The 17,819-nt window shown below is 43.8% G+C and overlaps 1 protein-coding gene across 1 annotated transcript in view; it reads left to right on the forward strand.

Moving 5' to 3' along the window:
- The window catches only part of LOC132887192 (NACHT, LRR and PYD domains-containing protein 3-like), a 164,097-nt gene that overhangs the window by 133,649 nt on the left and 12,629 nt on the right, over window positions 1–17,819 (forward strand). The window contains exons 14-15 of the mRNA XM_060922663.1: window positions 13,267–13,440; window positions 14,234–14,407. Coding sequence (XP_060778646.1) covers window positions 13,267–13,440; window positions 14,234–14,407 — 348 coding nt within the window. The remainder of the gene's footprint in view (window positions 1–13,266; window positions 13,441–14,233; window positions 14,408–17,819) is intronic.

Here is a 17,819-nt window from a genome sequence, read left to right on the forward strand (position 1 = left end):
TATTATGAGCAATATTCTGCCATATTTTATCAATTTTGCCTTTGAAGAAGGATGCAAACTCATTGCATTTATTAACTGAGAGAAGTTCAGGTGCTAATTGTGGTGGGGGATTAGTTAGCTTCTCTACTGTTGAAAATAGCACACAGGCATTGTTCATATTCCTGTTGATGATGTTGGAGAAGAAAGACTGTCTTGCTTTACCAATTTCATAATTATATTTACAAAGCATCTCTTTATGGATTTGATAATGTATGTGAAGTTTAGATTTGCGCCATTTTCTTTCAGTCTTCCTACATTCTCTCTTTAGCAATTTAACAGCTGGGTATTGCTTCCATGGTGCTTTCTGCTTGTCATTGACTCTTTTGATTTTGAATGGAGCAATATCATCCATAATTTGGGTCATATTTAAATTAAAAATTTCCAGTAAGTCGTCTACAGAGTCTGACATTTTAGTTGATATCCGAGAGAGAGCTTGCTCAAAGAGAACACATGTGTTGTCATTTATGACTCTCCTACCCATAGTTGTTGAGCTGTTCTGAATGTGAGGGGACATAGAAACATCAGAGAAAACACAGAAATGATCAGATAAGGCCAGGTCAACAACAGTAGTAGAAACAGTAAGACCCTTTGTGATAACGAGGTCAAGGGTATAACCACGAGAGTGGGTCGGCCCCTGTACATGTTGTACTAGGTTGAAGTTGTCAATAAGTGCAAGTAGTTCTCTGGCATAAGTGTTTTCAGGATTATCTACATGCAAGTTAAAATCCCCAGATATAATAAGACAGTCAAACTCTAAGCAAATGACTGACAACAGTTCACCAAACTCTTCCAGAAAAACTTTGGCTGAATGTCTCGGAGGCCTGTAAATAGTTAATAACAATATGTTAGGAGAGCATGCACATAAGTGTTCAAAGGATGTAAAATCACCAAGTGAGGACTGTTTACATTGAAAAGAGGCTTTGAATATATTTGCGATCCCTCCACCTTTCCCATGTCAGGTAGCACTCATGAAATTAAAATTTGGGGGAGCTGCTTCAATAAGGGTGGTGGCACTCTTTGCTTGATCCAGCCATGTTTCAGTTAGAAGCAAAAAATCAAGATTGTGTTTACAAATAAGATCATTAATTAAAAATGGCTTGTTTGAAAGTGATCTAACGTTCAGAAGAGCTAGCTTTACAGAAAGTCTAGAAGTAATATCCGCTTGGGCACTCTGATGTTGTTTTGAATCAGGAAGGAGACTAGACTGGTATACCCCCTGGGTTAAATATGCTCTATGTTTTCTATTTCTTATCAACACAGGAATAGAGAATGGCATAGGCATACTGGGTCCCAGCTTGTTTTCAAAACTACACCCAATGCAGGGACCCACAGCACATCATACAAGACTCTCTGTATATTCCATGAGGTTGGGAGGGGGAAGGATTGGAGATGTCATGTATTTTTTAGATGGTGAAAAAGATTGGTAGCCAGCTGAAAGTCCTGGGTGAACACAATTCAGTCTGTTGGTTGATTTTCGATGAACTGGGTACACTGCTTGTTGCAAATGATTTGGGCTGGAAAAAGAGAGTGCAGCCATTGGCAGCAGTCTCTGCATACTTTTAGGGAAATCCATGCAGGGGGGAGACGGAGATGGTACAACAAAGTCAGAAGAGCGAGACTGAGATTGGGACTTTGGTGAGGTCTTTGTGAGTGTCTCCATGACTGTCTCTCTGGTGACTGTCTCCCTGACAGTCTCTGTGATACTTGCATGGGGTCGAGATGTGGATGATGCAGCCTTGGCATGATCGTCTTTGGTCAGGTCCTCAATCTGGATGGGTGATGCAGATATCTGTGGCTGCCCATTGTTAACAACATGCTCACATTCTCCATGTGATTGTTGATGTCCTTGGCAGTCTGCCCCAGATGGCTGTGTGTCCTTGTTGAAGCATCTCTGCTGTGCTTGCATGGGTAGTTGTTTTGACTTTGCAGAGGTATTGTTGATATCTGTAACTGGGTCAGTCTGTGAGCACTTATCAGCAGTTCTGCTCAATGTTGGCTGAGAAAAGAATGCACGCTGGAGAGAGAGGCTGTAGTGATCAGCTAAAACTTTGGTCCCAATCTGGCTGAGTTCAGTGCTATTTGGCTTGAAGAATTCTCTGCGATTCCAGAAAAGGTTAAAATTGTCTATGAAGTTCATACCAAATAAAAAACAAGTTTTTCCAAGCCAGGTGTCAAGACTGAAGAGTCTAGTAAATGCAAAGCTTCCCCTTGCAGGGAGTGGGCCACTGATAAAAGATTGTATTCTCGTCTTATAGAGATCAGAAAAAAGTTTTCTGAAATCATCTTGGACAAACAGCTGTTCTCTGAAAACATCATTTGCTCCCACATGCACAACAATACGTTCGATAGTTTTATGCTCGGACATGAGTTTCAAAATGCTGTCTTTGGTGTCAGAGATGGATGCATTTGGAAGGCAGCAAATAATCATCCCATGTCCTTTTAAATGTCTTACAGTGGAATCACCAAGAACAAGGGTTGTGGGATCAGGTGGTGTTACGAGCTGCTTTTTGCCTCTTCCCACAGCTCTTCGGTTGTGGTGCGATCTCTTTCTATGATGTGGTTGTCCGCCTGAAAATTCCGCTTCCACATCCCTGAGGCATTCAAATTTGTTCTGAAGCCTTATGGGCTGTGGATTTTCCATAGGATTGTAAATCCTATTGTAGTTTGTAGACCTGGCTCTATTTCTAATAGCATGGCTGTGGAGCATGGGTTGCATAGTATCAGAATGAACTGGTGTTGAGGTAATTACTCTTCTGTTTTTATTTTTGGGCCTGCTACCCATCGTGTGCCAGTTTTCTGTACTCACATTTTGCTGTTAGATCGATGTATTCATCCACTCGATCTGCAATGCCATCGGCCTGTCAGGGTGCAATCACTGCATTCTCAGCCACTGTTTCTGTACTCCTTTCGTGAGATATCGCTCTTAGTTCGTCCGTCTTTGGCAGGGCATCAATCTTTGATTCCAGGATAGAAATCCTCTGTTCTAGTTCTGTGCATTTTCTGCAGGATCTCCTGGATTTTTTGCCCCCTGGTATTTTGTTTTAAAAGCTAACTTGTCTTGTAAAGGTGAAAAATGAAACGAAGAAATAGTGGAAATTAAGTGGAAAAAGTAAAATAAAATAAAGATCAAGCAGGAGCAAAGCAAAGAAGCGTCCTACTCGCTTGAGTAGGTGGAGCAAAAAAACACACACACACTCACACACACCTACTCATACACACATCCACACCCACACACACAAACACATGGTTTCCCTGTCACATTTTAACATCTACTCGTCCCTACACTGTAACACTGGCTATAGCTTATTATTTCTGATCACCGTTAGTGCCTTAATTATCATATACACTACTGATTCTTATTTGTATACATTGTATCACCATTTGTATTGAATTATTCCTTGGCTGCTATTGTTGCTATATCTGATCAGTATTAGTTTGCTAATTCATGTCCGCTATTTCAGTAAATGGTATCTTTGGAATAAACTGTGTCCTGTTTATTGTTACAATATTCACTGAGTGCCAACCTCTGCCAACCAAGTATTCTAATTGCCTGCACCCATTTGGTTGTTATGCAAATGTTATAGATCTAGAGTAAACATATTACATTAGAGCTACAATACTCAATAAACTATAGCAACATCACCACCAAGATATTCCAGTGGTTTTAATAGCTCAGCTATAAACTATTAGACATGTGAATTAATGATTAATGAATTTATGAGACTGATCCCTTTTTACATGAGACTGATAAGCCTATTGCACCTACATGGATTTCAAGAGTCGGGGAGTAGATCAAAATATCGTCGATGTATGCAATAACATATTTGCCAAGGATGTCCCGGAGTACGTCATTTACGCATGCCTGAAAGATGGACGGGGCACTGCATAACCCAAAGGGCATTACCAAACACTCAGTGGCCCCTGGTGGTGAGAAATGCTGTTTTCTATTTGTCGCCCTCCCTTATTCAGACTAGGTTGTAAGTTCTTCTTAAATCAAGTTTTGTAAAGATTTGGGCTCCACGAAGTTGTTCTAGTGCTGCGGAAACTAAGGGCAATGGGTAGGAATATGGTCTCGTGACTTGGTTTAACCCACGATAGTCAATGCAAGACCTAAGTCCCCCATCTTTCTTGTTGACAAAAAAGAACCCTGCAACGGTGGGGAAAGTAGAAGGATGGATGAAACCCTGTTGTAAGCCCTCCTGAATATACTCCTCCATAGCTTTCTCCTCTGCCTAAGTGGGTATACCCTAGATTTAGGTGGGACTGCACCATCTAGTAACTCGATAGAACAGTCGTATTCTCTATGAGGGGGAAGCTTGGTAGCATTTTTTTAACAAAATACTTCTAGCAAATCACTATATTCGGGAGGTACGGAAACTATGGCATTGTCATTGAGGCTTTCTATAGTGGTAGACGATACCAGGGCTGTGGGAAGCATGAGACAATGATCATAACAGTAACTGGACCATGAGAGAATTTCCTTATCAGACCAGGATATGACAGGGTTATGTTTTTTGAGCCAAGACAAACCTAAAATAATAGCATACTCACAAGCGTTTAACACACAAAAAAAGAATCTGTTCAGAGTGCAAAGCACTGGCAGTTATCTTGATGGGTTTCGTGACCCAGGTAACAAGTCCTCCAACTGGGTCCCCATCAACAGCCATAAGTCTCAGTGGCAACTCCAGCGGCTCCACGGGAATCTGGAGTTGCTCCACCAGCTCGGCGTGGATGAAATCCCCCTCAGCTCCAGAATCAATTAATGCTAGAAACGCACAGACAGACTGAGGGCAGTAAACGGTCACAGGCAGGAGGAAGGACTTGGAGACTAACCCCTTAGTGGGTGCACTCACCACATTAGCGCATGGAGCAGGCTCCACACGCTTTCCCGGGGTTGATGCCAAAGTGCTGCATCAATGGAGTTGACAGTCACTCAGGAGGTGACCCGCCGCTCCGCAATAAAGAAACAGTCCTTGATGGAGACGTCATTGCCTCTCCTCTGCAGACAAAAGGAAGGAGTCACACTGCATGGACTCGGGGATTTCTGGCTCCTGAAAAGTCCGGGTCAGTGGTGGACATGGGCAATGAGGAGCCAGTGTAGCAGCTTGGGCCGTAGGGGATTTACACTGACCTCTCCTGTGCTTCAGTTGGTCCAGGTGAATGGCAAGAGAAATTAGCCTCTCAAGGGAAAGGCCATCGTCCTTGCATGCCATCTCTGCAAGTATGTCAGGGTTCAGACCATTGCGAAATGTTACTAATAATGCTGGCTCATTCCAACCACTCCCAGCCGCCAGAGTGCGGAATTCCAAGGTGTAGTCTGACACTGAGTGATTACCCTGACATAAACGGGTAAGCGATTCCCCTTGAGAGCGACCCTCATTGGTGTGATTGAAAACAGCATTAAATTCTTTAATGAAATTATTGTAAGTGTTGAACTGGACAATGGGCCAAACCGTGGTAGCCCAGTCTAAAGCCTTGCCCGTAAGGCAAGAAATAACAAAAGAGATGCGAGCCTTGTCTGAGCTCTGGGGGGAATTCGCAAAAAATATAGAACATTGTAACAAAACCCCCTTACACTGACTCAGTGAGCCATCAAATTTATCCGGCTTGCTGACAACAAATGAACAGGCACCTGCCGTGGGGGGAGCAGCCTGGTTAGTGACCCTGGGCGTGCTGGGGAGGCTGAGTCGTTGGAGTTGAGTTGTGATTTCTTTCATGCTTTCGGTGATCTGTACTAACTGTTTTTGCTGCTCACCCTGCTGCTGAGTAAGATTCTGGATGGACTGGGTCACAGAGTCGAAATGCTGGTGATGTTGTCCAAGCATCTGTCCTTGACTGCTAAGTGCCACCTGTAGCTCTGTGCAATATAACATACAATATAAAGTGCAATATAAAGTGCAATATCTCTCCTGCTGCAGAGGTTGCCACTCAGTGAATGTTGAAGCAATAAACAGGACACATATTATTCCAAATATACCATTTATTGAAATAGCTGACATGAATTAGCAAACTAATACTGATCAGATATAGCAACAATAGCAGCCAAGGAATAATTCAATATAAATGGTGATACAATGTATGAGTGTGTGTGTGTGAGTGAGTGTGTATGGAATGCAAATGGAATACGTGAGCTTTGTGCCAGACCGTGCCCAGAGGGGAATGGTCAACACAGGAGAGGGCACAAAGTAATCTGTAGCTTAAACTAATCCAGCTAGGCCTTAAACCCAACTTCTACTCCTGAAATCCCAATGTTGAGAAGTGTAGTACAATGGAGGGAGTTAGTAAAAGAGTGAGAGAGAGAGAGAGAGAGAGAGAGAGAGAGAACACATGCATGATCTAACTAAATACAGATAGTAAACAAAGTAAATCAAACAACACGCGGTCTAAGACCGACTTTCATGTGAATCTAAATGCGTACATTTAAACCATAAATGAATTCAAATGAACAACACTCTTCGCATTAACTAGCCACACTAAGGCCCAATCCCAATTCTAATTTCTACCCCTACCCCTCCCCCTTCCCCTCCGCCTTCCCCTTGGCCCTTCCCCTTGAAACTGAGCTACAAGGGATGGGGCTTGAAATTCAACCCTTACGTATTGGGATAGCCCTTCAACGATCGCATACGTCATCGCGTACCTCCGTCAGCGTTTACGTTAGCAAAACGCAACCAAATGCGTCATTGGCTGCGACCAGCCGCTACAGTCAGAGCCAGAAATCTCTGCTGGCAGGGTGTGATTTGTTAACTAACACCACTGAATGGGAGATCTTTGGCGCTTCGTGCACCACATCTGACAGAATGAGGTGTCAGAACACTCATGTAAACAATAAAAGCGAGAATAACAGAACAAAACGTACGCAGTAAAGCAACCGAAAACAATACTCACTCCCAAAGCTTTTTAGCAGCAGCTCGGATTTCAGAAATCGCTGCTCATTCTCAGCTCGAAAGCGAATCAAGCGGCGTGTTTCCTCTGGATAACAACTTAAAACACGTAAATAATGGAGAAAATACATTTATGACAATCTTTCGCCGCGGGAACCGCCATCTTTCTGAAATCCGCATGAAATCTCGCTGAAATCCGCATGGCATTGTGGGAAATCACTCAAACCCCTTCGTTCGGAGTCTGCTCCAGGAAAATCTCCGTTTGGAGGGGTACAGAAGCCCTCCCCCTTCCCCTACCCCTCCGCGTTAACTGGGATTGGGATACCCCTACCCCTTCACGTGAACGCGCAAAATGGAGGGGAAGGGCTAAGGGGTTGGTCCAAGGGGTGAAATGGGATTCGGCCTAAGACTAACAATTGCCCAGATGCCAGCCTTACTTGAGATCACTCTTGGCAGCGATTGAAAGTGCGCCTTCTGTTATCCAAAGATAGCGCAGAGCACAGGTCCAGAGAGAAACAGTTCTGTTCCTTTCACTTTTACAGCTCGTCAGTTGAAGATCTTCGGTGTTCCGCTGGTCGTCCAATGATCTGGAAGGAATCTTGTTTATAGTTTGTCAACACTGAAAAAGGGAAAAGGAATCCGGTCACCTTTTCTCTTTGAAATACTGTGTGGGCTGCAGTAACTAACCAGTTCAGTTATTATTACAACTATGTAAAGGTCAAATACATTGAACTTTGGCTAAAGGTCCGGTATCAATAGCTCATTCTTTGTTCTCTGTCCTTCTGTAGCACCGATGCACGATGTCTCTCTTTCACGCGTGGAAACCCACCACCAGAGAGAAAGAATTTCGATTCCACTGCGGGTTTAAAGCACAGTCATGATGTCACTGTATTTGGTATCCGGTATCATCTCTGTATCCAATACCATTACAGGGCGTCAGAAGAATGGGCAGAGATAGAACATGGTGTCGAGTACAGAGATTGGTGTGTTCATAAATGGTTACTATGGTTATGGGCATGGATGGATTGCCATACACCGCACTGGGATGGGGCCAGAGCATACTAAAGTGCTGAAATACTGAAAGTGTTTTGAAAATCAATGGAGAATTGAATACCCCTTTTAAGGTAAAATGGGGTGTTATGCAGGGCTGCTCTCTCTCTTGGGCATGCTCTAAGCTTTAGCAATAGAACCCCTGCTTCATAAGATTCGTTGTGAATTGCCTGGCTTGCACATACCAAATTATGAAAACTGTCCTCACGTGTCTCCCTTTGCTGATGATGTCATTTTGTTTATCTCCAAGCAGAATGATGTAAGAATGCTCAGAAAAATTGTTAGAGACTTTGAATGCATCTCTTCAGCCCAGGTGGACTGGAATAAAAGTGATGCACTACTGGTTGAAAAGTGGGAACATGCACAACCCAAGCTACCAGGAGGATTGTCATGGAAAACAGAGGAGATTAAATAATTAGGGGTGTTCTGAAGATCAAAGGACTACAGAAAACAAAACTGGGAAAGTGTAGTCGAGAAAGTGACTGGAAGACTGAATGGAAGTGGATTCTTCCAAAATGTCCTACAGAGGCAGAGTCCTCATTATTAACAACCTGGTCGCTTCAATTCTGTAACAGATTAGCATGCATGGAACCCCCTCCTGGCCTTTTGGTAAGATTCCAGTCAATTATGGTTGATTTCTTCTTGATCAAACTACACTGGACCCCTCAAAGTGTACTGTTCCTCCCCAAAGATAAGGGTGGTCAGGGACTGATTCACCTGGTCAGTAAAGCTGCTACTTACAGACTGTAGTTTATATAGTGACTCCTGTATGGTGTGGCTGATTTAGTGTGGAGAACTGTGTCCAGGACTATTCGTCAAGGTACTGGAGGTATTGGACTAGAGCTTGCTTCTTTCCTAGTTGACTGTCAAGGCCTGAAACTCTTAAGTTTACCAACATTTTATCAAGGCATTTTTAAGGTATGGGATCTTTTTCAAACATCACTGCAGGGGGCCTGGTGAATCTTTGTACTGGCTCCTTGAGAATGCACTTATTCTTGTAAATCATCTTGACTGTGCCTTATTTCCTGGTTTTTCATCAGTTTTAATTACCAAAGGGTGCACTCAACTGAAATACCTTTTTTAATCAAGCAGGACCAGGACTAAAAAACATGGAGGCAGTTGTCCAGTGTCTGGTACTCAGATCAGTCTGGTTCAGTCTCTACTGAGCAGACTTCAGGCCCAGCTGAAAGAGGTGGAGTGGGACATTGGGGAAACGAAACAACCGCTTCACAAGTGCATGGCTCAACACAGGAGAGCAGTTCCTCAGGCCAGGACTCTGCAGTCTATCTTCATCTCAATAACAAAGGACACTCATTTCAGGACTGCAATTGATGTAATCTAGCCAGAGAAGACCGGTGGTCTGAAAGAGGAGTAAAAGAAGTCATCTTCATCAACCTGGAACAACCATCACTGAACAGAGGAGGTGGTCTGAGACACCACTTATCAGCCACCTATAATGCAGTCCTTTGCTCACTTCCCAGAAAACTGAATACACGTCCACATCAAGACTCAGCTGACTTCAATGACTCACATGACGGCAGAGAGAGCCAACGACCCATAGATCACCCTAACGATGCTCTAGGCTGCTAACAGTGACTACGTTTACATGCACATCCAAATCGAGCTGCTGTCGGTAATCGAGCTGAAGGTCCCAGCAGGGTGCCAGAGAAATCCAATCGTACATGCACACAATGAAATTGGGCTATTGTGTGAGGTGCATTGTGCACCCGAGCCACAGGTGGCGCTACACGCCCCATCGTATTGGTACACTTCTGGTTGTCGTCATGAAGAAGAGCTATTCAAGAGTGTAAACAAAGTTATCAGTTCCGTGTTCTCCATTGCGCGTTTTTCTCCCGTCCATGAATTTTAATATATTCAACTCCTTAAGCTGAATGAGCATGAACTCTGTCTCCTCATTGCTCCAGAAGTGCACGTTTCTGCTTGCCTGTGGCAGTGGGGGCGTGGTCAAGCGCCGGTCTGTGACAGGAGGGCGGAGCCAGGGAAGGTGAGTGGCAGAATCACTACACCTGACGGTAATTAACCTGTGTTTGTGTGTCTTCCCAGTAACCGCGCCCTATTTAAGGAGGCAGAGGGAGAGCAGAGGGGAGAGCTCATCCCGGGACTAGAACACAGCGCGCGCGCGTGTGTGTGTGTGTTTCTCTCAAGAATAAAAGTAGGCTGTTAAACTGAAAAGTCTGACAATAAAAAGCCTATTAGTACCAGAAGCTTTGTCCTGCCGTCCTCTGTGCTCCACCCACACTTCAGAGAGCTCTACATCGCCATTTTCTCTTCTTCGTTTGCTCCTCCTGACCTCTTCTGCTGCTCGCTACTACTGTTGTCATGCCGACCGAGGCTGTTGTGTTTCCCGCTTGTGGTCTCACCACTCGTCACTTCCGGAAGGGGCAGTAAGTAGCTCGACTACTAGCTCGATAGGGTATACATGCACTAAGTAGCTCGGCAGAAATCGCATAATCTAGGTCGTGTAGCTCGATTCCGAGAAATCAAGTTCGGTTCAATTTCAGCCGAATTAAGGTGTATACATGGCATTTTGAACTTCGATTTCAGTCGAGCAATGGCAGAAATTCAATTCTCTCTATGTGCATGTAAACGCACTGACTGTTCACATCCGGCCTCCAGTGACCTTAACGCCTACAGGATAACTGAGTGTCAATGACCCATGTGACCTCAATGACTCTCCCTAGTTTTACTTTTGGGCCACTAGAGGATAAATACCTGAAACTACTAGTCAGACAGAACTGAAGAAGCCTTTCAGATAAGAGGTGAAATGTATTCAAGAATTTCAAGCAAGTCCAGTTGCCTTCTTTATCACCTACAGTTTGGCTTGGGGGTCTGTGAACAGAAAGGAAATGTATAAATGTTTGGTTAAGACTTTTAACAAGGTATTTTTGAGTAACTTTCCAGACAATATGTGGAGGGAAAAGCTGGAAATTGGGGAACATGTAAAGCCAGTCTGGAGAATTTTATACAAACCCCATGTGGGCGGCATGGTGGTGTAGTAGTTAGCACGGTCGCCTCACAGTAAGAAGGTTCCAGGTTTGAACCCAGTGGCCAGCAAGGGCCTTTCTGTGTGGGGTTTGCATGTTCTCCCCGTGTTTGCGTGGGTTTCCTCTGGGTGCTCCAGTTTACCCCACAACCCAAAGACATGCAGTTAGGTTGACGTGGGGCGGCCTTGGGCTGAGGTGCCCTTGAGCAAGGTACCTAACACCTGACTGCTCCCCGGGCACTCTGGTGTGGCTGCCCACTGCTCTGGGTGTGTGTCTGTTCACTGCTTCAGATGGGTTAAATGCATGAATTTCACTGTGCTTGAAGTGTGCATGTGACAAATAAAGGTTTCTTCTTCATAAGAAAAAATAATAATAATTAAAAAACTCCATTGCCCTCCAGTGGAAAGTGTTACATAGTTCTGTTGCAGTAAATGCTTTTGTGTCGGTTTTAAATCCAGAGGACTGTTGTCCATACTGTCAAAGCAGAGAAACTGTTTTTCATTATTTCATGAACTGCCATCAGTTTCCTGCCTTGCTTTCTTGATTGGGTCACTTATTGTTTCAGTTAAATGTGAAATTTACCATAACCAAATTAATTTTGGGGTTCCCTTACACACAAAAAGAGAAGTATATGTGTAAGTTGGAGAATTTCCTAATGGGCTCAGCAGAAATTACTATATGAACTGGAGAAATAAAGTAAAGGTCACCTGAGGACAGTAAGTAGTGCCCATGTTTAAAAGCATGGTCAAAAGCACAGTTCTTGTTGATTTCGGGTTCTATAAGATGACAAAATGCCCAGAGGTTGTTGTTCAGCAGTGGTGCTACATTATAAATCGATCCCCTCAGGGTACCAGTGGATCTCTGAACTTTATCTTCTGGTCCTTCTGCTCCTTCCCCCATCCCACTCTCTACTGTGTGTGTTTCATTTGTAGAAACTTGAACACAGATCAGAGTGTAGTGTTTGTAGGCTGCTTGCACATGTGTGTTTTGTACATGAGCTAATGGTGTAAGAATAAATTATAGCTGAGACATTGTGGAGTGCAGAAAAAACATCACTGCACCTGTAAATATGCTGATGTGGTGTCCTGTCCTCTGATTTCTGTATGTGAGGGAACCACACTCACATGTTTATTACATGGTAAAGTTTAGTTGTACAGGGTGTTTTAAAAACTTTTGTGTGTGTGTGATGTTATTTGAGATGTAAATATCCCAGAAACTATAGAGTCTAGGCAAATGAAACTGAACAGGCTTAATGTTGAGCAATATAAGATTTATGCCTCAAAATTTGAATGAGAAATTCAAAGGTATGTGAATTTCACAAATTGTCAATATGCGTGCCGCCTGAGACATGGCACTGAACGAGGTGCAACTTGTAGGGATTAATTCTCAAACATTTCCTCAGGACATGACAAACTGTCATTGGAGGAATCTGGGTCTCCAGGTTTGCTCTTCTTATGGACTTCTTGGGGCTTCGCAGGAGTTTTTTGTGAACCCACTCGACCATCTCTTCCAATGTTGATGGTCGTCCAGATCCTTTTGTCCTGCACAGACAGCCTTCCTCTTTGAACTTTTTGTGCCATATCCAAATTTGCATTGTAGTTGGTGCATTTTTAGAGAAGTCTCTCATAAATGCCCGCTGCACAGTCTTGTTTGACTGTGTTCGAGCATACTCTAACACACAAAATGCCTTTTCTTTTCCAGTGAATGGCATTTCTATACCTCATCTCATTATCTCTAGCCGCTTTATCCTGTTCTACAGGGTCACAGGCAAGCTGGAGCCTATCCCAGCTGACTACGGGCGAAAGGCAGGGCACACCCTGGACAAGTCGCCAGGTTATCACAGGGCTGACACATAGACACAGACAACCATTCACACTCCCATCTACGGTCAATTTAGAGTCACCAGTTAACCTAACCTGCATGTCTTTGGACTGTGGGGGAAACCGGAGCACCCAGAGGAAACCCACGCGGACACAGGGAGAACATGCAAACTCCACACAGAAAGGCCCTTGCCGGCCATGGGGCTCGAACCCAGGACCTTCTTACTTTGAGGCTACAGCGCTAACCATTACACCACCGTGCCGCCCTATTTCTATACCTAAAAAGATAAAAACAAAAAACATTAAACATAAAAGTTTGACCTGTTTCCACACATGCTGTTAAAATTTGAGGTCAATTGAACGAGAATTGGCAAAGTTATTAGATTGTGAAATCATTTTTTTAACACCCTGTATTATCGCTGTGTTTGTGTTTGGAATCAGTATTCTAATATTTCATCATTTCTCTTCCAGGCTGTGTGAGTGTAATCTGACAGAGGAAAGCTGTAGATTTCTGTCCTCAGTTCTCAACACAAACTCCTCCAGTCTGAGAGAACTGAACCTGAGTGACAATAACCTGCAAGATTCAGGAGTGAAGCTGCTCTCTGCTGGACTGGAGAATCTACACTGTGCACTGGAGATACTGAGGTACACACACACATGTATCATGCTCCTTCTTCTACATTGTGAACTAAACTGATTTATGTTGTTTAAAGTGCAATGTATTATTCTATAAGAAGCTGAAATGTGTTCATGAGAATCAGATTTACTTTCTAGATTAATTCCATATCATGAATAAACAAAGGGCGGCACGGTGGTGTAGTGGTTAGCGCTGTCGCCTCACAGCAAGAAGGTCCTGGGTTCGAGCCCCGGGGCCGGCAAGGGCCTTTCTGTGTGGAGTTTGCATGTTCTCCCTGTGTCCGCGTGGGTTTCCTCCGGGTGCTCCGGTTTCCCCCACAGTCCAAAGACATGCAGGTTAGGTTAACTGGTGACTCTAAATTGACCGTGAATGTGAGTGTGAATGGTTGTGTGTGTCTATATGTCGGCCCTGTGATGACCTGGCGACTTGTCCAGGGTGTACCCCGCCTTTCGCCCGTAGTCAGCTGGGATAGGCTCCAGCTTGCCTGCGACCCTGTAGAAGGATAAAGCGGCTAGAGATAATGAGATGAGATGAATAAACAAAAATTTAACTTGTGAATTGTCATTATAGCTGTTTCGATCTTGTGTCTCCACCTCTATCCATCCCTTTCCCTTTCTTGTTAGAAAGTACATCATGAGCTGAGACACATGGATCTGTCCAAGTACAAATACAGTCTCTTTATTTTATATTTTTATTCTGACATCAGAACCTTGGGCTCAGGGAGACACTTTATTTCACAACTGATGGAACACACTGCATTTATCCATCAGATATTCACAGATTTCATCATTTCTCTTTCAGTCTGTGGAAGTGTAATCTGACAGATGAAAGCTGTAGAGTTCTGTCCTCAGTTCTCAGCTCAAACTCCTCCAGTCTGAGAGAACTGATCCTGAGTGGAAATAACCTCCAGGATTCAGGAGCAAAGCTGCTCTCTGCTGGACTGAAGAATCCACGTTGTACACTGGAGATACTGAGGTACACACACACACACACACACACACACACACACACACACACATTAAACATGTCCCTTTAGGGCCCATGTGGGGCCACTGCTGGCAAAACATTGAGCCCACTGTGACCCATGTGTGGGCCTACCAGCCCAAAGTGTGGGCCTGCAGCATACCCACAGTATACCCACACTTTGGGCTGGGTGTGGTCTGTCATACTGGGGCCCCACAAATAACAAAATTAGTTTGGTCCTGTATCTTCAGTAAACCACAACATGACTATTAATGCATATGCAGAATAATTGCACTTGTTGAATGTTGCAGTAATAAACTAAGAGTCATGCATTTGGAATACAGAGCAACCGCCATATCCATGAGGGATATGTTCAATGATGTAACATGGAGACCCAGAATGGCAGATAGGAGTGAACCATATATAAAGCTTGTTTTTCATGTAGCCTACATACATCCCAACAAAAAAGTTGAATTTATAAACTATACACTATAAGACATTATCAGCAGTAACTAATAAAAAAAACAAAAGAGATACAACAACATACTGAAATATAAAAGTTAGGTGAATGTGGCCTCTCTCTCTCTCTCTGTGTGTACCTGTATGTGCGGTGGAGGTGTGAGTGTGGCGTGTAGAGTGTATAAGAGCAGTTGGCATCTTCCCAAAATTTTTTGCCATTTAATGCAACTTTTTTTCGTGTAGCATCCCAGATTAATTTAGCTTTTTGTGAGTGCGTGTGTGTGAGAGAGCAGCATGCTTGGGAGCATGGCAGCTCTGAGTGCATGGCTGTATGAGAGTTTGACTCACCAGCATTGTGTGTGGGGTGAGTGTAGAGGAGTGTTGTTTAGTGGTTGGAGAGTGGGTCAGTGGTGGGACATGAGAACATTGTCTCTTGCATGAACAGTACAATTGTGGTTTTCTTACATGACTTTAATAGAGTAAACAAACTAACACAGAGTGGCATAATAATTAACAATGAACTTAAAATGGTTTGCCCCTCAGTTCCCCACCTCTTCTGTTTATTATCTACATGTCAAGGCTAGTTGATGTTATAGAGAAACATCTCCTGGTAGTCCATTGCTTTGCAGATGATATTCAGATTTACCTAAGTTTTAAGCCAGATGGTGAGATAAATCAAGATGCTGCAATCAAGTCAAAATCAAATCAAATCAAGTTTATTTGTACAGCGCTTTTAACAATAAACATTGTCACAAAGCAGCTTTACAGAATTTGAATGACTTAAAACATGAGCTAATTTTATCCCTAATCTATCCCCAATGAGCAAGCCTGTGGCGACGGTGGCAAGGAAAAACTCCCTCAGACGACATGAGGAAGAAACCTCGAGAGGAACCAGGCTCAAAAGGGAACCCATCCTCATTTGGGCAACAACAGACAGCCTGACTATAATATTAACAGTTTTAACAGGTATAACCCTCAACTGTCCTCATGGGGCCGTCCTTCACAGGAGTGGGGCGATAAAACTCCGACCAGACACAGGGCACCAGGATGGATCAAGCAGGTCCGAGGGGCAGAAGAGGCCAGCATCTCAATCCCAGGATCAACATGTAACTCAGAGGGACAGATGGGGGGGGGAAGAGAGAGAGAAAGAAAACACGTTGTTAGGTATGCCCTAAAAATGACAAGTATTAAATCTGTGTGGTAGGCTCGCAGAGACGAGAGTCTTTACATCAGGCATAACACACAACGGCATGTTAATATGGTAAAATATATCATGACCTGCTCTGGCTGGATGCTTGATTGGGTGATGGGAGCACACTCCTCAGCAATGATGAGATGCAGATGGGACCCTTAGGGCTGGCCAAGACAATTCAGTTACATTTCACCGGGTCTGGGACATGCGACAGAAAGCCTGACGGCCGATTCCCTGCAGGCTACGATAGCCAGTCGAGGTCTCCACCGTCTCCACCAAAAGATTTCCTGTTGACTCCATGTAACTCAGACGGACAGATTTGGGGTGGGGGGGAGGGAAAGAAAACACAGGTGGTTAGGTATGCCCAATGTCACCTGAATAAGTAGGAACAGTATACATATTGCACCGAGTACAAGCAGGGACTCCGGCAACTAACTATGACAGCATAACTAAAAGGAGAGAGCCAGAAGGTAACACAGGCATGAGGGAGCCCCGGGACATAAAGCAGCCAGCCACTACACCGTCAACAAACTCGAGTGAGCAAGCGAGTGGGGACTGACAGCATCCATACATCCCAGTTTACCAAAACACTCTATGTCTGAGGACCCTCCAGATCTACTCCTTTACCTCATAAACACCATTAACAAAAGGCTTGACTAAACAGATATGTTTTCAGCCTAGACTTAAATGCTGAGACTGTGTCTGATTCCCGAACATTACTTGGAAGGCTGTTCCATAAAAGTGGGGCTTTGTAAGAAAAGGCTCTGCCCCCTGATGTAGCCTTCACTATACGAGGTACCAGCAGATAGCCTGCACCTTTTGATCTAAGTAGGCGTGGCGGGTCATAGAGGAGCAGAAGTTCACTCAGGTACTGTGGTGCGAGACCATTTAGTGCTTTAAAGGTCAATAGTAGTATTTTATAATCAATACGAAATTTGATTGGGAGCCAATGCAGTGTGGATAAGACAGGCGTGATGTGGTCATATTTTCTAGTTCTAGTAAGGACTCTTGCTGCTGCATTTTGAACTAACTGGAGCTTGTTTATGCACTTATTGGAACATCCAGACAGTAAGGCATTACAATAATCCAACCTGGAGGTAACGAAAGCATGGACTAGTTTTTCTGCATCATGCAATGACATTAAATTTCTTATCTTTGCAATATTTCTGAGATGAAAGAAAGCTATCCGGGTGATGTTATCAATGTGAGTTTCGAATGAAAGACTGGGGTCAATAATCACTCCGAGGTCTTTTACTGCTGCACGTGAAGAAACAGAAAGGCCATCCAGAGTCACTGTGTAATCAGAAAACTTACTTCTAGCTGTATGTGGTCCTAGCACAAGTACTTCAGTCTTGTCAGAGTTAAGCAGAAGGAAATTAATAAGCATCCAGTGTCTAATGTCCTTAACATATTCCTCAATTCTATTAAGCCGGTGTCTCTCATCAGGTTTTGCAGAGACATACAACTGTGTGTCATCAGCATAACAGTGGAAACTAATCTACAGATCACCTTGTGGAACACCAAACTTTACCTCGGTACATCTAGAAATATCACCATTTATATCAACATACTGATAACGATCAGTTAGATAAGACCTGAGCCAGGAGAGGGCCATTCCCTTAACTCCCACAACATTTTCTAGTCTATCCAGAAGAATGGAATGATCAATGATATCAAATGCTGCACTAAGGTCAAGCAACACAAGTAGCGAGACACAGCCCTGATCAGACGCCAACAGTAGGTCGTTTACTGCAATGAGGACAACGGGAGTAT

The sequence above is a fragment of the Neoarius graeffei genome, chromosome 5 (genome assembly GCF_027579695.1).
Source record: "Neoarius graeffei isolate fNeoGra1 chromosome 5, fNeoGra1.pri, whole genome shotgun sequence".
Taxonomy (NCBI): domain Eukaryota; kingdom Metazoa; phylum Chordata; class Actinopteri; order Siluriformes; family Ariidae; genus Neoarius; species Neoarius graeffei.